The 24,961-nt window shown below is 43.9% G+C and overlaps 1 protein-coding gene across 4 annotated transcripts in view; it reads left to right on the plus strand.

The window, feature by feature from the left end:
• The window catches only part of PLCB4 (phospholipase C beta 4), a 300,552-nt gene that overhangs the window by 180,004 nt on the left and 95,587 nt on the right, over window positions 1–24,961 (plus strand). For all 4 annotated transcript variants that reach the window (XM_081150345.1, XM_081150343.1, XM_081150344.1 and 1 more), the window contains exons 3-5: window positions 21,395–21,475; window positions 22,273–22,332; window positions 23,553–23,696. In XM_081150345.1, coding sequence (XP_081006471.1) covers window positions 21,395–21,475; window positions 22,273–22,332; window positions 23,553–23,696 — 285 coding nt within the window. The remainder of the gene's footprint in view (window positions 1–21,394; window positions 21,476–22,272; window positions 22,333–23,552; window positions 23,697–24,961) is intronic.

Here is a 24,961-nt window from a genome sequence, read left to right on the forward strand (position 1 = left end):
ATTTTAAATTATTTCCCAGTCCTAGAAGATCCAGTTTTTTGGAGCCACAGCCATTAAAATATTCATGGCAACCGCATATAAGCAGAGGTTTGTTTTTTCCATTTGTACATGAACAGCAGTGTGAAATGATAGCTGACAGCAAATAGGAGGAACAAGAATTAGAGAAAATACAACCCGAATGTGTTCCCAAAGTGTCATAGCAAAGGGACCCCATGTGAAGTGACATAAGTGCCTTTAGCACCATGTGGCAACTCTCAGGATGGCCTGAAGGATCAAGTAAACATTAAATTAGGTTCCACTGGTTCGTTTAAAGAAAGCAGGGAAGTGGATGAGCTCTGGCTAAGTCAGAAAAAAAAAAATACTAGCCACGGTTTAAAAATTATATATTATCTTGTCAAGAAATGTAATGAGTGCAACTGTGTTCAAGCTTTATTTTATTATTTCTGCATTACTGAAGGATCTGGGGGAAGTAGCCCAAAATTTCAGAAAGTACAAAATCTAGCCTGCATTATAGCCTCTGTTTGTACTCCCATGCCACTTCTAAATGTGTTTTTTTAATATAACTTTACTTGACTTAGAAGTTACTTAGGTGCAAAAGACATTTTGCTTCTAAGCGATGCTTGTTATAAAATCTTTTAAATAGAGATTTTTTTTTTTTTACTGCTGAAGACAGAAACAGCAGTGCTTTTTAGAACACATGCAACCCAAATGCCTCTAACTCACCTGGTCTCCTGACTTTCCTTTCACATCCATGTTAAAGGACTGAAGACCCCAGCCCCTGGCTGTCAGGACCCTCGCCGTCTTCCCCAGAAGGCCTGGGTGCTTACAGGGGTTAGCCTTATCCACAGCGCCTTCTTACCTCTCTTCCTAAACCCATTAGACCGTCAAGTCCCAGGAACAAGGACACTGGGTGGTAGCAGAGAACTGCAGCCTACACCAGGACACATTCAGATTAAATACCTGAGATTAAATACCTGAGATCCCGCTGAATGAATTTCATCAGTCAGCCCTGCCAAACGGTGTCTCATTATGTGTCGGCTTTGCCCCACTTTCCCACCAAAATGTGTGTACCTTTCTTTTCTGTTTTAATCTCTCCCTCACAGTCCTTTTCCACTTTACCCTATTCCTCTTTTCCATATGACTCTTCTCAAATATTAAAAAATAAATAAAAAATCTCCCTTTCAAGCCAAAAGAGAAAAATGGAAAATTCTAGTCCGTTGTTATCCTGAGCAGTTTGGCTCCCTTTTCACCTCAAATTCTCCCATCCAGACTCCTGAGATCTCCTTCCCTTTTGCATAATCTTGAAGGGCAAAGTATGTACCGAAAACAGGCAAGATTTCGAAAGAACTTTATATTTAAGAATGCCGTTGTTCCAAAGAAAAGTGATCACCGGGAGAACGCAGCAGTGATGGGCGTGGCCTGTGTCGATGCTGCCCATGACCACCGGTGGCCATTCGGCACTTGAGATGCTCTAGTCGGACTGAGGCACTGAGTTCTTAATTTTGTTTAATTTTAATTAAAACTTACAGAGCTTCCTGTGGCTGTGGCTACATTACTGGACAGCACAGTTCTAGACAATCAGCTCAAAGTACTATACAACCAGATTTTTAAATACCATACTCCTTTCCCAACAAAAAGAAACACTTTTAGTTCACTTAGTTGGAACCTACAATTTCATCAGTCAGTTCTCAGTGACAGCTGGACCAGAAATTTAAATATCTTATAGATGACTCACCTTGGCCACCATTGGCTCCACCCTCCCCACATCACAGATCCCAGCGTGGGCCACCCCTTTTTCTCACCCATGGGACTTTAATGCATCTGAGGCAAGCTGCCCCGAGGAAGTGCCTTTTTCTGGTAGATGCCTGGTCTTTAGCTCCTCCCACCTGCCACCCCGTCCCCACATGCACATAAATGGGCCAGTTGGTGCAGACAACTGCCATCAGGAAAACAGAAACGAGTGTGGCAATTGTCAAACTCAGGGGAACATCAAAGTGCAGGATCAGTGCCCACCTAAAGTCAGGCCGAGTTTCCAAGGCGGGTCTGAAATCTGAGGGTGGGCCACGTGGTGAAGCTCCAAAAGGCCCAGGCAGCCTACGCACCCAGGCTGCTCATCAGTTAAGCGAGGAAATTTCAAATATAATTTCCAAGAAACTAAAAACACAACCCTCAGAGAAAGTATTTTGACTTAAAGATGTGTTTAACTCCGCAGTGAGGATCCCAGCATGATGAGAGTTAGTTCTAAGCGCGTTGGAGGAAGTTTTAATGCGGTCAGGAAAGGAGAGCTGAATCAAGTGTTCAGGTAGGCACAAAACTGGTTACTGCTCTTTGGGGCCAGAGAGCTGTAACCTCTGTGGTTGTCTTTTCTACCAGACACAAATCACGTGCATCTCTATAGAACAAAAACAGCAGCAGCTTATCTACCTAGCTTCAGAGAATCTGGGCCCAAACAATAGTAAATAGTAAGCCAAACAGGTGTATTCTTATAGAAAGAAGTCATTCTTGGGCGAGTCTCTACATTAGTGCTCTTGTGTACCGTTAAAAAAATAATATAGCTAGTTTCTTATCTTGTTCCCAAGTTTTGGATAATTTAAATTGAGTTGTACCAACAGGGCGACGGGGTCAGGATTTGGGGCTCAAAGGGTAGAAAGTGGAACTGTAGCACATTCCATGTACTTACAGCAGGGGTGGGGAACCTTTTTCTGCCAAGGGCCATTTGGATAGTTATAACAACATTCGCGGGCCATACAGAATTATCAACTTAAAAATTAGCTATGAAGAAAGCTCCTAGATTTATTGAATTTCAAGTCCCACCTGCAGTTGCCAGACCCGGTGATTTCGCAGGCCATACACTCTGGATGTTCCCCACCCCCGATTTACAGCGAAGGATACTTAGAAAGTCCTAATAATGATAACAATCATGATGATAATATTTGCCTTTCAACTTTCAGAATCAACCTGAAGGTAGACAAAATATTTAATTTTTGTTGACAAAAGAGAATGAAGAAGTTACTAACTTTATGCAAAGTGAGGGTGCAGACAGATGTTGGAAAATGCGAGAGTTAGAGATGTGGAGGGAAGGCCAGGGGGTTAGTATCCTCAGTGGGAGGTAATGTTGATATAGTTGATGGGGCATGAAATGGAGGATTGTGTTTATTATTTAAACAGTTAAAGTTGCCAATTACAAAACCAAAAGTAATATAATTTTAAATTTGGAATTCGGGGAGTGGGGGAAGAGGTAGGGAAACAAGTTAAATGGAGTCCGATTTCTGAATATTTATTCTCTGGAACCTATTATTACATGTGCCTGCTGGATATTAGTTCAGTTCTTGGCTGCTTTGACGTGAGTCCCACCAACTTCAAGCTCCGATCCCTACTAGGATCGGACATTTAAAACAAACCAAAAAACGTGTTGATGTCACTTTATTATACACCAAATTAAGTCTGGATGTCTCAGCTTGAAACCGCAGGCCCTCAGCGTATGGCCCCAGATGCTCTGCCAGCCTCCTCTACTCTTCCCCCCACAGTCAAGGTGTGATGCAGAAGGTGGAAGATCGTGCTTCTCAAGGTGTGAGAAGATGGGAAGGACAGTGGGTCCAGGGGACTGACCTGGGTGGCCTCAGAGAGCCTGAGTCTTGATTGGTTAGTCAGTACTGGTCAGAGCACAGCTAAGATGAGGGCGAACCTGTGGCTCAGGCAGGGGCCTGGGTGTGGAACGGAGAGATGTGGCTTGTCACGCTGGAGCAGAAGGAGGGTGGCGGAGGGCAGCTGCTGAAGCTGCAGAGATGGGCAGTGCCCCCACCATAAATGCCTTTACTTTCCAGCCCAGGGCGTTGGCATGAGGTCCTGAAAGCTGTAGGGACTCTTCTGTTGGCACTTAGCAGGGAAGGGTAAGGTCTGAATGATGACTGGAAGGCAGGGCCGCCTGGATTCCCGTGTAAATAGTCTGGGAGGAAAAGCTGGGATTGAAGGACCTGACAGTCAGATACATGGGAAATAGGGGAGAGAGCAGATATGAAAGTGAGTTAGAGGATTTCCTAACCCAGGGGGTGTAGACGGAGAGAGTCAGGAGTGTGAACCAGGTGGGATTTCGGGCCGGGAAGCTGGGCCGACGCTGACGCAGACGAAGAGAAGGCCGGAGGAGTTACGGGCGCCCGTGCTTCCTCTCCTGGAAGCAGCGGGGTTTCCCCTCGTGTTTTCTGTTGCACGTGGAGACATTTTGCATGTAATGGAGATCATGTGAGATTGAGTTAAAAATAAATTAAGCAAAAAGGGAATTGAGAAACATACTAAACTATCCAAGAGGATGAACAAATGGCTGCGTTTTCCTGGTTTTTCAGTCTTCCGCCCCCAGGGCCGCTGTTGGCACCCCGGTTGGAGTGGGCATCATGGGTGGGCCGTGATCAGAACAGAGGCCTGAGAAGGAGACGCCTCTTCATGTAGAGCAGCAGTTCTCAAAGTGTGCTCCCCACGCCAGCCTCGTCAGCACCACTCGGAACCTTATTAGAAATGCAGATCCTCATAGATGGTTCAGAAACGGGGGGATAGGCCCAGCAATATATGTTTCAGTAAGCCCTTCAGAGAACTCCAGTGCACACTCAAGTGTGAGAATCAGGGGTGTAGAACCAGAACAAGGAGCTTGGATTTTTCTTTCTTTTCATTATGGGAGGCTGTTTTTCAACAGGGACTGACATGATCTGATTTACATTTGGAGACAGTTACATTGGTAGCTGTGTGGAGAGCTGTTTCTGGGGGTGTGGGCCAAGTGCATGCAGGAGATGTGAGTGTGGTTGGGGACACCAAGAATTTAAAGAAAGTGAGGCAGAGTCATATTCCTTCCTCTTGCTGGCTGTATCTCCACAGACAACTTTCTTAACATCTCTGTGCTAGAAAAGAGCAGATGTTAAAGTGGGTGGGACTGAAGACTATTTTTTCACTTAAGGATTATGTGATTTCTCACCCATCTGCCTTCCATTACCTTCCTTATCATCATAGCCATGTGACTCTTCCTCACACAATAAAAAAGCTGTGGCTAGATACCTGGGCACATAATTAGTTGATGTGAACACTGAAACAACCCAGAGTTGCAAGAGGTAGAATTGACTAGGTTTTAGCAAAAACGCTCAGGCCTGTTCCTTCCTGACCAGCCTTTAAAACAACAGTGCTGATAATGTTATAAATACTCTCAAACCCCCAAAGCCTAGAGCTCATTGTCATCCAAGCATTAGGCATTTAAGGAATGGTATGTATTGTTTGGAAAGTTCCAGAAAGTAAGTTGGCTTGAAACCCAAAGACTCTGATTTGAGCCTTGACCCTGACATTTGTAAAATATGACTTTGAGCTAGTCCTTTCACCTGTCTGAGAGAGCATCTCTCTCTCACCTCAAATGCGGACGGTATGTCTGTGCCGGAGGCTCCCAGTAGGAGTGTATGAGACACCCAGTGTGTGTGCATACCTCTTCAGAACAAAGATTCCACCACGTTTGGGACCACGTCTCTTCTATAAAATGTTCAGCTAGTATCTCAGCAAACACTATTGGAAACCTTAAAAAGCTGTTACCAGTCAACTCTTAGCACTAATAATCAGACTCCTAAAGTTTCTGCTGGTAAATGGCTCTTAACTTTCATTCTCTGCCTTAACTCACAGTGAGGGGCTGATTAACAGAAGCCCAAGATAATCCGGGCTCTTGCTACGTAGATTCCTAGAGCACATTTGCTCCTTTGCTGGCAAAAAGGTTAAAAGAGTGATTTCAAATCAGAGAATTTACTGACTCGCCCTCCATCACCATCAGCCCCCCTGAGTATGTGAGCTGGAGAAAGAAGAGCCTCTGCCTTTGATGAAAAGGAAGCTGTGCCTTGATTGGAGAAATGAAAATGTGTGTTAGATGAGCTATATACCATAGAGTGCTGATTCATTTTGGTGCTACTTTCTGGCTTCTTCGTGGCTGTGAAACTCCCTGGAAAGGGGATTTATGGAAGTTTTTGCTTTACTCAGATAGGGGAGCTCTGAAAAGGCTTCTTTCTGCATCTGTTGATACTCAATTGCCTTCAGCTTCAGGTAACGCATATGCCAAAGTGGCATCTTTTGGGTGGCATAGTCTAACCCCTTCACTTGCTTAAGACAGAAACCATTTATGTAGCCCATGATTCTGTGGGTCATTTCCCTGGGCTGGACTCAGCTGGGCACTCAAGTGTCTGCTGGGCCGACTGTAGACTGACGTAGGATGGACTTAGCAGGATGGTCTCCTCTCCACCCCAGCTTGTCTGTGATCCCCCTGCAAGCAGGTAGGACTTATTCTCTTTTGGGCACACCCACAATACTGCTGCATTCTCTAGGCCAAAGCAAGTCACAAGGCCAGCCCAGACTCATGGAGTAAGGGCATATATTCTACTTCTTTTTTTAAAAGTATGTCTTTATTGATTTCAGGGAGAAGTAGGAAGTGGGGGGGAGAGAGAGAGACATCAACGATGAGAGAATCATTGATCGGCTGCCTCCTGCACGCCCCCTACTGGAGATCAGGCCTGCAACCCAGGCATGTGCCCTGACCAGGAATCAAATTATGATCTCCTGGATCGTAGGTGGATACTCAACTGCTGAGCCACACCAGCCAGGTTATACTCCACTTCTTGATGGGAGGAGCTGTAAAGTCACATTGCAAAGGTATAGGTACAGGAAGGGATGGAGGACTGTGGCCCTCTTTGCAATCTACCACAGTTGTCTTAGGTCCTTTTTACGTCATTGATCATCTCATGTTGAAAAGGCTTAGCAACAGTTGTCCACATACTTTTTCTGTAAAAGACCAGATATTAAATACTTTAGGCTTTGTGAACTACACCATCTCTTTCTCAACTACTCGTCTTTATCTTTGTAGCACAAAAGCAGCCACAGAACGTGGACAATCCATAAATGAATGAATGGGCTGTGTTCCAGTTAAGTTTTCAAAAACAGGTGCCAATTGGATTTGCCCTCCAGGCCTTAGTTTGCACACACCTAACTTAGAAGACAAATAATGTTGCACAAAGATGAATGACAGACTAGTTTTGGTGGTGATGACGACACTTTTAGTTTCAAGTAATTACTCTCCGTTCCTCGCTTTCTCTTACGAATGTGTTATTGTATTTTTAGTTTAGCCCCCCTCGTTTTTCTCCCCCTAAGCAGTGACTCCTGCCTTTCTTTTCTAAGATGCTCCATTTTTGTGTGTTGATCTTTGCTTCTCATTTTTATGTTTTTCTCTCTGTGAAGTTTCTCTGAGTTTGCTTTTCTTCATTTCTTCGCAAGGGTAGGAGACAACTCTACTCCTTAGAGGAACAGAAGCATTTCACCCATGAAACAGTGTCTGAGTCAGTCTCGTGGAAAACTCTAATACTTAGACTGATGCGATTCAAGGGTACAGGGAGGACTGCTTATTCATGGCAGGACGTGAGGCGCATCCGCTAGGCCACAGAGAAGGAAATCTGGGCTGGCTTTAGATTCCGAAGGAGCCTGAGGGAACAAAACAATACTACACACAACAGGAAGAAGGTGTGTACGTAATGAGTCAATCAAATTAAAATATAAGGAACTAGCTAAGGAGCAATGTAAGTCTCTGAAATATTACTGTGCTGTGCTAAAGAATTTAGTTAAAATTCAATGGCTGGTTTTTTATTGTTTCTTTTCAACCTGAAGTATAAGTACGGAAATGCTCACTGTTAGCTCCTTCAAGCCGTGTCTGTGGCTGCAGGGGCACAGGAGCACAGTGACCAGGGCATCCTTTTAATTAGGGTTGCCAAGTGCCGCCTTGCGGGCCTCAGGCCGACGGTGAAAAGGCCCAGAGGACATCCTGGCTTCATTCTGCCTGCGCATTTTCTTTGGGAATGTACTCTGCTAATGCATGTGGTCTAGCCATTGAATTAATAGAGTTCATTCAAGTGTGGACAAATGAACAGTCAAATGCAGGATGCAGCATATTTTAAAGTGAATCACTTTGCAGTCCCTTCTTGAGTAATAAAATTGCACTTCTTTAAACCCAGCTTCATGTGAGTGAATTCCCTGGTCCTGAAAATGATGAGGAAATATTTTTGTTGTTACCAGTTTTGGTTGTTTTCAGAGAGGATGCTATATAGTGCTTACAGTGGAAATATCTGCCACTATGAGCACTACTAGGTGCTGTAGAAATGATGTTACTGTGCAAATGCTATAAAAATATTGTTTCTTTAAAGCCTCACAGGAACTCTGTTGTTAAGTAGGTCTTTTTAGCCTTATTTTTCAGATTGCAAAATCAGGACTTAAAATGGTTGAATACCTACCTGTCTGGGCACAGGCAGGCTGAGCCGAAAGATTCTGTACCAGTAGCCTCAGTGGTGCTCAGTGTGGTCCCGACCAGCAGCCATAGCAGATGTGAGAACTTGTTAGAAATGCAGTTATCAGGCCCCCACCCCAGCCCTGCTGAATCGGAGCTCTGGAGGTGGCTCCAGCAATCCCTGTGGTAGGAGCCGAGCCCTGTGTGATCCTGATGATACAGCTTGAGAACCTCTAGGCATAGGGCAAGGTAAGGAGTTTTAGGCTTCCCAAGAAGGAAAAATAATTAAACCCATTTCAAGTTCTTTATAGCTAATCTCCCCCAGATAGGCAATACAGATAACAGGGGGAGAGAACTGATCAGTAAAAGACTTTTCTTTCTCCATAGGAGTTGAACATACTAGATCTAGAAATCTTTAAGCTACTGTTCTTATCCTTAATGTGCCGGGCACAGTGCTAAGCTCTAAACATCAGTCTTCATTTTAAACCCTCAGGTGGTTGCAAGGATTAAATGAGATCATTTCTGCATGATAAAGGTGAGGGAAGAAGAGTTTAAATCAGTTAAGGAATTGGCCAACCCTCCAACGGGTAGTAATCGAGGGAGCCAGTCTCCAGAACTGCTGTACTGATAAAGAGAACATACACGGATTGCTGCTCTGTGTACTGTGACTCACAGTGGCTACCAGGTCCAAAGGATGGGTTCAGGTCACACTACCCTAAAATATGGCACCTTGGCAGACTATTATAAGCTGACAGAGACAGAAAAGGGCAGAAGCCAGAAGGTCACCCTGACCTTCCCCCTGCCCTCTTCCCTGAAACAGGTCACAAAACCCTCAGGTGAGAGATGCCCTCCCTCCACCTGGAGGAAAGAGCATCCTCTGAGAAGACAAAGGGACCCTAGAAGCGTCTGAACAAGCAGTCCTTGCTATGTCTTCCACGGTTTAGCTCATTCCCCTCAAGCTGTCATATTCCTCTACGACTGTCCCCTCATAAAAATACTCAGGTCTCTTTCTTTAGGTCTTCATTTCCTTATGAAGGCCCCTGAGTCAAGTAAAACTTACTCTAAATATGTTTGTTTGCTTTGCTTTTGCTAATCTGTGTTCCTCAGTTTAATTTTCAGACCCAACCAGGGACCCTAAGAGGGTCAAGGAACAATTTTCCTTCCGCTACACAAAGAAACATTTTTTTGGAAAATATGTATGATGTAGAAAAAATTTAAAAATATATATATGCTTTTAATATTTTTCTAAAGTATAGTAACGGAAGCTAGAACTATGTAAAGATCTGTTTAGCTCGTTCATCGCCCGTTGGCTTCATCTGTTTCAGAGCATAGTTACTACATTATTACATTCAGGAGTTCGCAGTTTGCTCCTCTTAGTGAAGGGAAGATGGAAAGAATTTATTTTTCCCCTATTTTCCCCTAAGAACAAATAAATGTTCCTAAGAACACTAATACCTCTACTTTACAATTGATAAAAATCAGCCTGTAAGGATAGAAATGTATTAATCAGGACATTTTTAGTCTCTACTTTAAAAAAAAAAAAAGTGCTTTACTAAAAAGAAGACTGATGAGCCTTGCCACGTTTCAGGCACTTTTGCAAAGCGCGTCTCCTGTTGTTCTTAGAACTACTTGTGACGCTTGTTAAAAAATGGTAAGGCCGTATCCAGGATGACTGCTGCAGTGGGGTTTTGCAGAAGGTGAGAGAGGTTGAGCTCAACTCTGAACACAACAAGGAAAGGGAATTTATAGCCAAGGAGCAGATGGGGGTCAGCGGGTGGGAAATTACTAGGGGGAGACATCAGGGGTAAGGGGAGATTTTGGTTAAAACCTAACAGTTTTTGTTGAAGGCCGACCAGGGTGAATAGATACCACCTGGGAGCTGGTGGAGGCGGAAGAACCCGACCAGATATCAGGGGTGATCAAATATTGAGGGTGGGGGATTCTGGCCAAAGGAACTTAGCAGGATTCTTGCTCCCATTGGGCATTGATTGCAAAGACAGACACAGAAGTAAGTCCAAATGTTGAGACCTCACTGGGAAGCCTGTTCAGAGGGACCAAACTCAAGTTTGCTCAAGGGGAGAATCTTTGGGGTGGGGTGGGGGAGGGAAGGGGAAGGAGGTGACATACTCTTAATACTTATTGTAAATATTTATTGCAAAAACTTTTGTTTTTCCCCCTGGCTCCGAGTAAGCTGGTCTTCTTTAATTTTTCCTTATTTTAGTTGCTAAGGCAACTCTTTACACTAACACTAGTTTTTCTGTCCAAGAAAGTTACTTTGCGTGACCACCCACTCCTCCTAGAGGCATGTTTTGTGACCGTGTCCTTCTGCAAGCTGAGAAGCAGGTGCCAAATACGTTAGGAATAATTTCTTCAATGTTCTGCGGCAAGAATCGGGGAGCCTGGCCCACAGCTCTGTTACAACACGGGAGCCTTCTCAGAATCCAAGCAGCCAGGGCTGGCCTTGGAGTGTCCACATGCTTCCTGGAGAGAGGGGGACAGAGAGAGAAAGCCTCAGAGAGTGGCATCTCACACTGGCAGACCTTGCAAGTGAAGCCCTAATGATTTTAAGCCTTTATCTGGAAGTAAAGGAGAAAGTGGGAATTCATAACTGTTGATGACCCTAAAGTAAGCTATCGGGGACATAGAGTTGGACTCTCTCCCATGGCTCATTCGCAGACTTCCTTCCTCCCGCAAATCCAAAGCTCATTGAGCAGACCACATGCCCACACAGCCAAGGACCTGTCAGAGAACTTGTTCATAAGAAGCACCATGGGGCCCAGTTGCTTTTTGAAATAAAGCCTGAAAATCGGGAAAGCTGTTGTGCTCTTCTCTTGTTGCTTTGCAGCAGCCTTTATCAACTCTTTCCAGCCAGGCCTTGGAAAGTTAATATTCTGTATTTCTGAGGTGAGAATAAAATGAAATGAGTGGATTAAAACTTTCCACTTTATACCAGACTAAGGGTTCCTTGCATCTCACAGTCATGGCTGAAAGAAGCTTGAAATGCTCCTGGTTGGTGATTGAGAGGAGACATTTTCATTTGTTTCTGTGGAATTTAGAATCCAAGATGCAGTGGGTCTAGCACCAGTAAAACTTGCTGAATACTCACTTGATTGCCCTCTCTCCCTCAGAGAGTGATCTGCCCTTCATGTCAAGGAGGTTCAGGGCAGGGCACCCAACCCAGGGATTGTCTCCTCAGGTCACTATGCATCCCCCCCTGCCCCCCCATGCCCAGGAAGAAGGAAGGGGCTATACTGTTCTGATCCTCCCCCTTCCCATGCCTGATGTATACACTGAGGCTGGCCTAGGCAGAGAAGACAGGCACAACCAGGCCTCCCAAACTTTTAGGGAGTCTAGCTCAACAGTAGCTTGTAAACTATGGGTTTCTCCGATTTGCACACTGGATCAGAAGAAATAAGCACACAGTGGCACCAGTTCTCATTGCAAACGTCCACATAACAGAAGTGTCCTTTCTGCAACATGTCCACATAGCTCTGCCACTTATTATGTGTCCTCTTGGGAGACTCGCTAACCTCAGTCATCTGGAAGTTAGGGATGGTGGTATTTTCCCCATTTGTTTCTTGGAAGATTAATCATAATCAGTACTAGCAACGTTAGTTGTAATTACTATGACTGTGTTACTATATTGACAGTGGTTTCCTGGGTTCAGATTGTGCATCGAGCACTCTAATGCCCAGAGGTAACCTGTGATGCAGGTATTACTGTCGATGTTATTTCTGCTCTTGGAGGTGACGAAATGGAGCTCAGATGAGCCTGTGAGTGTCCAGCCACAGCTGGATCAGGTCTGTCTGATCCTAACACCATGGAAGAATGCCCAGTAGGCCTGGTGTTCATGAAATGGTTTTTGTTCTTATTTATACGTGTTTCTTCCACAGCCCAAAGGGAGCTGTAATGCAGAAATATGTACCATTGGGTAAAGTGAATGGCACAGGGATATAGATTGGAAGGAGAAAAAATGTGACAGTGCATCAAATTACGGGCGAGGTTAGCAGGCAGCCCCTCTATGGGGAGCAAGAATGTCCCAAGTGGTTGAAATAAGTGAGCCGCAGATTGGCTACTTGTGGTCCTGACAGCAAAGCAGTGCAGGAACGAGAAGCAGTCTCGGGATTTGCAGTGGCTGGTAGGTTGCAAGGAGGGTGACGGATCAGGAAAAAAGCGTTTCCTTGGTCCTAGGATCTGAGAAAAAATTCTGACATGATGTATAAGGTAGTGAAAAACACCCCTCCCAACAACACAGTTAAGGGAATCCTCAAGAAATTCGGCAATTAGAACCAAAACAGGCCGGCCGGTATGGCTCAGCGGTTGAGCATCGACCTAGGCAATCAAGGTTCGATTCCCCATCAGGACACATGCTCCATCCCCAGTAGGAGGCGTGCAGGAGGCAGCCAATCAATGACTCTCTCATCATTGATGCTTCTCTCTCTCTCCCCCTCTCCTTTCCTCTCTCTGAAATCAATAAAGATATATATATATATATATATATATATATATATATATATATATATATATATTAAAAAAAAAAAAAATTTCCAAAGCCCTCCTAATCCTGGTGATGGTTACTGGCATCCAGTGACAGGGAGAACAGCAAAGCCTCCTTCAGGTGTGACTGCTGAGCAGGTACTGGGCCCACTGCCTCGCTGTGTTACGGCCTCACTTATGGCCTCAGAGCAGGTGTGAGTCAAGTGTGTGCTGCAGTGTAGCCAACAACCCCAGCTCCGCCCCACCAACTACACAGTACGGGCCAGGGACTTAATGTCCATGCCTCAGTGGCCTTCTCTGTAAAATGGGAATAACAGCGGTACCTCCCTCACAGGAGTGTTGGGAGGCTGGTAAGTTAATGTGCACAGAGTGCTCAGAGCACTGCCTGGCACTCAGTACATGCTGTGCACATTGGCTGGTAGCAGCTGGCACAGTGGCTCAGAAGCAGATCTCCCTCTCCATTCCTGTTGAGCGTTATATATGGGAGGAAAGGTCTATATTAAACTTAAACAGCGTCACCCAGTAGGGACCTCAGTTCAGGGAATCAAAGGCAAAGGAAAGGAATGCAAAAGTTGCAAATGCCCCTCCATTGTGACAGATTTCTTCGCAAGGTAAATAGCAAATGGCAAAGGTCCTTGATGCAAGGGCATGGCCAGTGCCCTTCTGCCCCTCTACAGATCAGCTGGGAAGCCCCATGTCAGTTATCTCATGGGGGTCTGTAAAGAGAAGGGAGATTAACAAGTGGAATGAACATTCTGGATCCTTCCAAGGGGAAACCATATTCATGAGGGAAAAAGCAACGTAAGGACCTGTGCCTCCCTGTTGTAGTCCATAAATCATTCTGATGCCTGAATGTCATCACCAAGGGCTTTAGTTTTAGCTTGAAAAAAATGTTGTGATCTGACTGGAAAGTTTGTGTGCAGAATCCAAAAGAATCTTCTAAACGCCGAGTTTAGCCAATTCTTTTGGGATAAAGAGCTGAAACGAATAGGCCACAGGCACCACTTGGGCGTTAGCTTCCAGGATCTGATAAAAGCAGGAGCTCTGGGATGTGTGGGTTAACTCTCTTCCAGACACCACCTGCCTTCCCAGTCTTTGGGCCACACCCAGGCTCATCTGGTTTCGTGGCAGTGGTTTATGTGACTGATACTTGATTAGACCCCTAGTGGCCTTTTACTAATTCAGACTTTATTTGTCTTTCTCCAACCTTGACAAGGTCCTTTTCTGTTCCTGCCAGTTCTTATCAAACCAGGAAACAGAGGGTGAGCCCCATGTTTACCCAAAGGTGGAGCCCGCCAAAGCTGTGTTCACTTACTGACAACCCCAAAATCCGTTTGCAGTGGGCGGAGGGGAACCTGCATGGTCAAAGTTGGCAGAGTAGAACAGACACAGGCTTTTGGAATCAGAGAAACCTGTTGAATCCCAGGTCTGTTACTTATCAACAATGACCTTAAAGAGTTTACTCTCTTTCAAAAAAATTGTTAATCCCTAAAACTATGTTGTCCAATATAGAGATGACTAACCACATGTGACTATTAAATGAAATGAATGAAAATTTAAAATGTATCCCATCTGTTACACCAGCCACATTTCAAGTGCATCATGAGCCCCTGTGGCTCTCTTAGCTACCATGTCGGGCTCTGCCCATCTGGCATGTTTACATCATCGTGGGAAATCTGTTTGCTGTTGACCTGGTCTAAAATCTTGCAGAGTTGCCATGAGATTTACTTGAGGTAGCATTTGTCAAATGCCTGGCACAGTAGCCCTCAAATAATATTTGGGCTGTTTTCTCATAACTTCTAAACTTATTCAGCATGGACCTTGTCCCCAGTACTTAGGCTTTCTCAGTTTTGATAGCCCTGTGAGGTTGGCATCAGTTTTCTCAGTTTAGGAAGCTTGGTGAGGCTAAGTGGCACCATTCCTAGGTTCTCCAACAGATGCCTGCTGAGGAGGCTGGCATTCGAACCCAGGAATTATAAACAAGGCCTGAGCCCAGTGTCCCTTGAAGGGTCCTCTTTCTCAGAAAATAGGAGTGTCGTGATGGACTGTGGAAGTCCTCACTCATTTCACTCCTGTCTATGTCCCAAACTACCCGTGTACTCCCAAGCACAGAAGAGCCTCTGAACAGAACTCTTAAATAAAGTAGAGTTAATGTGTTTACTAGCTAGTCCAAATCCCCTATTTGATGACGCTCTAGAAAGATACAATCCACAATTAACATGGACCATGGTGGTAAGAAATAACCACTCATCAAAATTAAATCAATTACCTATTACCTAGAAACCCTACCCAAATACTTTCCATCTGTTCTATCAGCGTTTTCTGCTTGCCAGGTTCTCTGCCATTCCTAATGAGAAGCAATGGGATTCCATTTTATTTAACCAGATGACTTTTCAAATTGATACAAAGGGGAAAAATTTAATCTGTCCTTTTGAAAGGAACCTGAATTTTTGAAAGATAGGGTTGTGATATTGAATAATGTTGAAGGAGCATGTGTTAGTGGAAGTGTCTCTGGAAGCCCGTAGTGGCACAGGCCCCTCAGAGCAGGGATGCTGGATAGCTTCTAGCTACAGTAATTCCAGCAAAAGTGAGTTTTCTAGCCCCTCTCAAACAGAATGCTCCTCTGGCCCCCAACTTGTCTGTAATTTCACCAGAGGAGTTCCTGTCCCTTTCATCTCCTTTGTCCAAGTGGCCTAAGGAAAGAGGCAGGTTGGGCTGGATAAATTAGCTAAGCCTTGAGCTCTAAAGTGTGACTGTGACGAATTTTAACTGAGTCATCCGAGAATTGAAATTCTGAGCCCCCTGGAAGAAGTCCTATTAGGGTTTGTTTCCTTGCCAAAGGATTCTATTACCATTTGTTCGCTGGAAAACACACAGATTTGCAAAGGAGAAGGAGCCCAGCTCCCCTTTATGCTCTCCCTGCCCTGCCAAGTGTGGAAGAAAATTTACAGACATTATTGCCTCAGTCTGGTCACGGAGCCACAGCCCACGTTCTGGTCAGTATCTGTACAAAATTTAAAACTGCTGTTAGGTAAAGAAAAAAAGAATAGAGTTTGTGTGCCTTTACTCACCAGAGGGTCAGACCTGTTAGCGGGGGTGAAGAGCAACCTAAATAGGTTGTGTTTCAGTTCCTCTCAGCTGATTGTCACGTAGCCTCAGATTCGCTCTCTGATTTCCATGGGTAGTTTGGACACATTTGGTCTGAGAATCTTCCAGTCACAGTTGATAAGTTCATTGTGGGCTCCGTTGGAAACCTTGTGTTTAGGATTGCTCAGAGCTTCTTAGAGGTTTCGCTGGAGAATTTCTGTTCTGGCAATCACCTCTCCTAACATCTGATATGTTTTATCTGTGAACTATATGGGCACCTGGTAAATGATATTTTTTTCCCATTTTCCTTTTGTTGCTAGAAAGCCTAGAGCCAAATCGGCATCCTACTCTCTCTGTGTAGGACCTGTGACAAGCATTTCTGAAAGCTTTTTTTTACTCTTTCCTTATTTTGCTGTTTTGCCTTATTTTGCATCTCCTTGCCCAAAGTCCTTACCCCATGTCAAAAATGGTTTCTTTGTAATGCCATCAAACAGTGCTCCTGTCCAACAGAGATTCCCAGGAGGTGCCTCAAAGCCATACCCGACCTCTGAGATGAGTTTGTATGAATTTGAAACTGGTGCCCCTTCCTCCTGGCAGAGAACCTCAAGAAATTGTCCTTGTATTTGTACATCTGTCCATGACAGCTCTCCAAGGACTGAGCCTGATGGGTTCTGGGCCTGGTACAACCCCCTGAACTTGAGTAACTTCTTGTTTATGTTTCACATACTGGCCTGTTATAAAATATTTTATTCGAAAAAAATACTCATTTCATTTCTTAGTGCATGCATTGAGTTTTAGTGTGCCTTTGATATGGTAGGTACTTGGAACACAAATGTGTACAAGAATGTTTCGAGGACTGTGCCCCTCAAGGAGGTCATACCCTGGTGTGGGAGCCAAGCGATAACATCGGTAAATGAAGAAATAAAATAATTAAGGGCTGCATTCAGTACAAGCAAGGAACTAATCAGGATACTGTAATAGAGAATAGAATGAGAGACCTATTAAAGAAGGCAGGGAAAGCTCCTCTGAAGAGGGGATCATTGAGGCGAGGCCTGTAGGCTGGAGAGGAGCCAGCTAATGCTAATGGCAGTAGGAAGAGACGTCGCAACTGGAGGAACTGCAAGTGCAAAGGCCTTGAGGCCAGAAAGAACTTGAGAAGTTCGAGGAGAAGGGTTCTGATGGTTGTTTTAAACAAAGGTCAGAAAGTGGCATGAGACAAGGTCTCTAGGACCCACAGCATGAAGGACCTTGTGAGGCCTAGCAAGAAGTTGGGATTTTATCCTAAATATGATGGGATTTCATTGAATGGTTTTAATGAAATGACTGAAAGTTTAAAGAATCAACCTGGCTGCTGTGGAAAGAAAGAGTAAGTGGGAAGATCAGTCCACGGGAGAGAGTGGTGGTGTGCACCAAGGCGGTGGCGGTGGAGATGCAGTAAAGTATATATGGAAGATTCTGTGGAAGTAGACTTGTTAGTGGAGGTGTAGAGGAAGGGTGAAGGAAGTCAAGGATGACTCAGTTTCAGTAAATGTGTAGATACTAGTGACATCTATTGAGCTAAGAAAGTCTTGAGCTAGAGAGGCTTGGAGAGAGAGTAAAGAGTAAAGAATTCAATTATGAACATACTAGTTTTGAGACATCGGAGTAGAGATGTCAAGTAAAGAGTTAGCTATCTGAATTTGGACCTTGGAGAGGACTTGGCTACTATTATAAATTTGGGAGTCATCAACAAATCCCATGGGATTAAAATAAATCTAGGAGCACAGTAGAAATGAGAACTCCCAGAGCCAAGTCCTAGGGAACATGTAGAAGTTGGGTATAGAAGGAAAAGAGATTAAAGGAATGGGACACAATCAGAATGTCAGAATTGGAGTATTTCAAGAAGGAAGGGAAAGTCAGTCACTTAGAGATCAAATCAGGTAAGAATAGAAAAGTGTGCATGACATTTGGCTTCATGAAAGTCATGGTGAACTTGGCCAGAGAAGTTTTAGAGGGAATGGAAGGCAGATGGAATTGGTCAGAGATGGTCCAGAAGAGAGGCAGTGGAAACAGTGACTATAGATGCATTTTTCAAGATACTCCATCCTCACCAGGGTTGGAGACGTGAGGTAGTGAGGGAAGGGTGAGGTGGGAACCGCGAGGACATACTTGCAGGCTGGCAGGAGTGATCCAATAGGGAGAAGAGCATGATGTGTGCTGCATGGCCATAGAGGACCGAAGCTCTTCTGCAGGTGAAAAAAGATGGGATCTGAAACAGGACTGGATCTGGAGCAGAAGTGGGGGGATGAACCTTTGTTGGGAGAAAGCATGCTTCATTGCAGGGAAGGAGGAGAGAAGTTCTCATTGGGTGGGTTTCCTTTCCTTGGTAAACCGCAGCAGTTGGCTGCAGTGAGGTCCTTGCAAACAGTGGGGAACCTTTTCAGCAAGAATTAAAAGTAGAAAGTCATTTTTTACTATCCATTTGAAGCTTGTAATCTTGGATTTATTTTTCAAATTAATTATTTTTTAATTTTTTAAATTACAGTTGACGTTCAAAATTATATTCGTTTCAGGTGTGCAGCACAGTGGTTAGACATTGGCATAACTTACAGAGTGACCTTCCTGATAAGCCTAATACCCGTCTGACACTGTACATAGTTATTACAGCATTATTGACTATATTCCCTGTGCTGTATTCCTGAATTTAAACTAAAGGTAGGCAATCCAGTTTTGTGATTTTCTTTATCAAGTTCAGTGATAAAATACAGGTAGGATAGACGATTATTTTTTTGGCCAAGAAAACAGAAAAGGAGACAGAGGAGTTGAGGTTGTCTGTGAGGAAGTGGTGTAATACTGGATCATGGAAATAAGCTGGACAGGGTTGGAAATGAAAGGAGAGGTCTTGACAGCAAGTAAGACACTGGTGGGGTTAATGAATAGCAAGTTGTAAAGAAGTCAGATATAGGAGAACAGGACTGTCGAGCAAGGGGCTGGAAGGATCAGATGACGTGGCCCAAGACTAGGATGTTAGGAAGCGAAGTTGCAAGGCGGTGTTCATAAGCTCTGTGGGTGCTGAGTTACTGAAAGTGGAAGAAAGGAAAAAATCATTATTGCAGTTAAGGTGGTCAAGGAACTGAAAGTTAGATCTCAAAATAAGTTGGAAACCCACTCTTACTCATCGTATTTCATGGAGCATCATGTATTTTTATTTGGAATTGGATAGGGTTCACATAAATTAATAATGATGGTAGCTGATTCATTGTGGGCCTACTCTGTAAATACCAGTTTAGGACATACTTTCAAATACTGTGCACCGTTAGAATATTGCTTGGGAAGTATTCTAAAATGTTTCTCATAGTTTAATTCATAGATAGATCTCGTTTCTTAATCAGCAGTGGTATAAAGACTCCCTATAGCCTTTTGGGTCAAGATTAATAGCTTTTGCATGGTGGTCAGCACCCCCCTGGTCTAGTATTTATGTGCCCAGTCTCATCGCCTGCCACACCCTTGAGATGCTCTAACCACACCAGCTCCTTAGAAGTCCTCAGGGTCAGGACAAGCCCGCATGTCTGCGCAGGTGCTGCTCCCTCGGCCTGGCCTCCTGCTCCACCTGGTCTACTGCTGCTCATCCTGTAAGACCCATCTGAAGGGGTCTAAGAAATGGAACCATCCCAAAGAGCCACTGCGTGGGTCAAAAAACACCACATATTGGCAGTTTCATAGTGTTAGTAATTTGCCACCCCTTGCTGAAGTGTAACTGTGTAACAAGCCTGAGAGGCAGGTGTAAATACTTCCACTTACTGGACAAGGATTCTGCGATTTAGAGAGGGTCTTTCTAGAAGAAGGTAAATAATACATAAATAAATGTCAGAACTGGGTTTGGATTCCAAAGACAAAGGGCATACCGTGTCTCACTCATCGCTGTGACTGCAGTGCCTAGCACATGCCTGGTACGGAGTTGAAATACGCCTGATAATTCTTCACCTGTCAGAAAACCACCCAAACAGTTGGGAAGGCAGGCTTCCAGGACTCTAAATTCTGTCACTTTATGGTGGCCCAGAGTCTTGACATTGGATTTACCTTGAGGCATGTTGCTGCTTCCCTGGAATTTAGAAAGATACATGTTAAAAGGTGAAGCTAAGAGTCTGAATTGCCTTTAAAAATGTTAATCCTTTCCTCTTCATTTTAAGTCACTGCCTGGGTCTGCGTTTGCCAGGCATGTTCCTTATTGCTGGAGTTCTAATAATCTAGTACAAGGTTTTTATTTTATTTTTTAAAAATATGTTTTTATTGATGTTAGGGAGAGAGGAAGGGATTGGGAGAGAGAGAGAAACATTGATGCTAGAGTGAAACATTGATCCACTGCCTCCTGCACGCACCCCCCCCCCCCCCCCCCGAGGATCAAGCCCACAACCCAGGCATGTGCCCTGACCAGGACTCGAACAGGAGACCTTTTGGTGCATGGGACAAAAGTGTTGACTCAGCCAAATGAGCCACACCAGTCAGGGCAAGGACAAGATTTTTAGATCATGAGGAGACTGTGGATTTGTTGACACATGAGGCCAGGTCTTAGAATAATCCAGACAGAAGGCAGAGGGCATCTGGGTTCATCCTCTGCATACCCTTTTTCTCTCATTGATATAGTTTTCCTGCTGTTAAGCACAATGATACTTTCTTGATGAAGACCAAGAATCCTTTGGCAAGTACAGCATAGCTGCCCGGGGACCCTTGCATTTGGCTAGCATTTCTTCTTGATTTAAATGTTAATTCTATAGTATTCAGCAGAATATCTGATGTTGAAGTCTACAGCAGTGGTTACCAAACTTTATTGTACATCGGAATCACCTGCAGTACTTATTGGAACAGATTTCCGAGCCCCACTCTGGAGACTGATTCAGTCCCTCTGAGCTGAAGTCCTAGATTCTACAATCCAGTCAAGCTCCCAGGTGATGCTGATGCTGCTGGTCCAAGGACTACACTGTGAGTAGCTCACAGTGCTGCTCAGGTCCTAGTTTACAGGACACCAAATGAGGTTGGATATAAAAGCAAAATTATCAGCAGTTTTCTGAGTAGACATCTGAATACTGAATTGTGTAGACAATAATAATAATAATAATAATAATAATAATAATAATAATGACTTTCAGAAAAAATGATCTCCTGAATTTGACATTTTGTTAGGAATGGGCAGTGAGTCCTCTGGTTGTGGGAGAGCAGTGGGCTGGAACCTGGGAGGCCTTCCTTCCGGGAGCTCTTCTTCCAAGGTCTTAGAGAAACTTTCTTCTGCATAACCTTCAGGACATGAGTGTATTTTGTTCCTAAAGTTACTCTAGAGGAGGATGCTGCATAAAATTCATCAGTTTCTCATCTCGATATAAATGTAAATGAAAAAGTTTTCAAAATGAAAGCATTCCATAATATAATAAGGAATGTGGCCAAGATACAAGAGGGTGATTTCACATTTTCCCTTGTTTAGAGGCTAAAAGATACTTGCATTTTTACTAGATTCAAAATGTTGTGAGTCATGCAGATCAACACATTTCTTTTTCACAGGAATCCTTTGTGTTTGAACCCAACTGCCTCTTCAAAGTGGATGAATTTGGCTTCTTTCTAACCTGGAAAAGTGAAGGCAAGGTATGGCTCAGGAAACAAGTTGTTCTTTCCTGCCGTTCCGGTGAAACCATTTTATTTCTTGACGAGTAGGCGAGGACATCTTGAGGGCATGGACCTATGCTTATTCATGCATTCGGGACTTCTGGAAATGTGCTTCCAGTGCCAGGCATTGGGGATACAGTGGCGATCAAGGACGTTATCCTAGCCCTCACTGATTCCAGTCTAGGAGCAAAGTCAGGCATTAAAAATAAAGGTACAAGTTATTGAATGTTGTGAAAGGAAAGGTCAGGCTGTTACAGGAGCTTAAGACGGGCAGGTGGGATTTAATCTTGGGAATTAGAAAGGTTTCCCAGAAGAAGAGCTGTTGAAGCTGAAATCTCAGAGGTGCATCAGGAGCACATTCATCTGGTTCTATCGCGGGACTTAACTCCACGCGTGGCACAGCATACACATTTAATGAACCTTTCAGCTGAACTGAAGAAAAGTAGAAGTGGAGATGCATATAAGTTAGTGTTATCCCCACTTAACATTTCATGTACACCCGTATATTTAATGCTACACATCCATTAACATTATATGTAGGAAAGGAACAGCGTTTTATAAATAATTATTCAGACTTGCATTCGTGTGTTTATGTGTGTGTATGAGAGAGAAATGGAATGTTTGGTTGACTATTTCTGGTTGGTACAAATTACTGTTTTCACTCCCTCTCCACTCTAATCAGCACTGTCTTTATCATCACACACATTGGCTAAGTACCTCGCCTGTGCCAGGGGCCTGGCAGCGCTGAGGCTCACTGCCTTCTTCTCTCTCTCCAGGAAGGACAAGTGCTGGAATGCTCCCTCATCAACAGCATCCGCGCGGGCGCCACCCCCAAGGTACCGGGATTGGTGTTTGCTGCTCTTCTAAACACAGACTCGCTTAGCCTGGAAGTGGTCTCCCGAAGTTTAACCTGTCGCTGTCCCCAGTTGCTGCCCCCGAATCATCAGCTGGGAACTAAGAACAGATAGCATTTAGAAATCTTATCTATGACTGCTGGGTGATTTGGACTGCATCGTGTTTAGTTATATGAGAAGTGTTATTAACCCTTGAAAGCAGAGACCCTTGCACGATACCAGCTTCAGAGGCACAGTTCCCTTAACTCAGAAATTACTTGCAAGCTCCCCCACCCTTTCTTACCTTTTTTTAGCAAGCATCGAGTGAGTCACTGCTGGCCCAAGGTTGGCGTGGAAATGTAATTGCCCTCAGTGGTTCCATATTTGGGCCCCTGTGCATGCAGACATTGGTTCACCTTGAAGGCTCGGTTTGCCTCCGAGAGAGCAGAATGACAGAGCACGTAAATCAGCCTCCTTCACAGTGACTGATTTGTTTGAGTAAGAAGTTGTTTGCATAGTGGTGCTAGGAATTTAAAATACCTTTTTCTAGAATATTCTAGCACAGTGTTAATTTACTTCTCCATAATAGTCCTGCAGGTTTTTAGATATTCAAAACGAAATTATGTTCCAAACTTGGGTTTTTCCCCAAAGCTACTCTCTCTTATGTTAGTTAAAATTTCTGTGTAACTATGTTGGTGTTTCCTCCGGAGTTCTTTTCGAGGACTCTCTTTTATTTGCTAATCAGGGTAAATGTACACAGTCTTCATTCCAAATGAGGATGTGGTGGCTTCTGGAGATGAGCACACCCCCTCTTTGTGTACAGGCTACTTGAAAGACTCAATCTCATTTTTGAATGACTGTGCTTGCTGGTTGTGGGCAATTGCCACTCTTATTTGTATGAAACCTCGGTGACTGTTCCCTGGCAAGAGACCCCTTCGATCTTTGTGGACACAGTCAAGTGCCAGGCAGAGCTTTTCCTCCATTGCCATGGTTTTCTAAGTCAATAACATTAGTACCTTGCTTACCAAATGAGTTGTATAGTGTTAATAGCTTTTACCACAACAAGTTTTAGAATAATGCTAGATACCTGACATTTTCCATAAGAAAAAACACACATTGCCCTTATGTATATATTTTCTTTGTCAAATGTGGTTTCTTTTTACCTGTGTCCGCCATGCTCTGTGATCTAACATATTTTCTCCTATCTGTATCCCTCTATACAGGACCCCAAAATCCTGGCTGCCCTCGAAGCCGTTGGAAAATCGGAAAATGATCTGGAGGGGCGGATAGTTTGTGTCTGCAGTGGTACAGATCTGGTGAACATCAGCTTCACTTACATGGTGGCTGAAAACCCAGAAGTAACTAAGGTAGCCCCAGTGAAACAGCCTCCCCCACCCCCACCCCACCCCCATACATATATATGTAGAACAGGGAATATTTTATGTATAACATAATTTTTATATATATTTTTAGTTCTATAATAATTTAAATTTTTAAGAACTATTTCCATTGCCTTGGTGGGATGTTGGTGTAGAAAAGTCAGCAAAGCACAATACCATTTGAGCGTGCCACTCACATACATCAACAGCCCCATACCTTCTGCAGGAAGAACTAGCCCGGCACCTCTCAAACTGGCATGTGTGCAAGAATCACCTGAGACTTTGTTAAAATGCATATTTTGATTAAATAGGTCTGAGGTGGGGACAAAATTCTCTGCCTGTAATGGGCTCCCGGTTGATGTGGTCGCTGCTGGGCTGAGAACCAAGATGTAAGTAGCCAGGGCCTAGCTCAGCACTGCCTAGGTGAACTCTAATGCAGGCAAAGGATTACATTTAAATTTATCTAGCAGCTATAGTAAAAAAAGCGAAAAGGAACAGCGAAGTTCATTTCAATGAAATAATTGATTTAACCCAATATATCCAAACTATTATCATTTTAACATGAAATCAATATGAAATTTATTAGTCATATAGCTTACATTCATCTATTCATACTTACTCTTTGGAATCTGATGTGTGTTTTGAATTTACCTACATTCCAAGTGCTTAGTAGCTACATGTGTGGCTAGTGGCTACCATGGAGGACAGCATAGGTGTAGTTGGGTAAGACATCCAAGCTCATCCCCAATAAGTTACTAAAGTATTCAGTTATGATCTATCTTTTAACACCATAGCCAGCATACCATTGCCCTGGCAAGCAATTCTCTCAAAGAGATTTTGACCTATGAAGTAAAAAGCTTCAAATTGGAATTCTTTTTCTCCAGGCCATTTGTTTTCAGGGTGGTTTTGCCTCTGAACAAAGCTCCCATTATCTTTCTCTGATATGTGTGAAGAGACCTAGGCCTTTGCTTTCCCATCACAGGGACCTGGTTTGGGGGATGCAGGAGGCATTTCATTTTGCCATTAGTATTACAAGTAGAAACTCGGTTCAGGGTTGAATGGTAAAGGCCATCATTAGAATTATCAAAGATTAGAGCTAGAAGGGAATGCACATCAGATCATTGGAGGAAACTGAAATTAGAAGATGTCACTCTAGACCCAGAATGAACCGGTGGCAGAGTTGAGTTCTGTAGATCCCAAGGCGATAAAGGCTCTTTGACCCCGTCTCAGAGTATGATCCAGAGCCCAGCAGC

This window comes from Miniopterus schreibersii (assembly GCF_964146895.1).
Source record: "Miniopterus schreibersii genome assembly, chromosome: 10".
Taxonomy (NCBI): domain Eukaryota; kingdom Metazoa; phylum Chordata; class Mammalia; order Chiroptera; family Miniopteridae; genus Miniopterus; species Miniopterus schreibersii.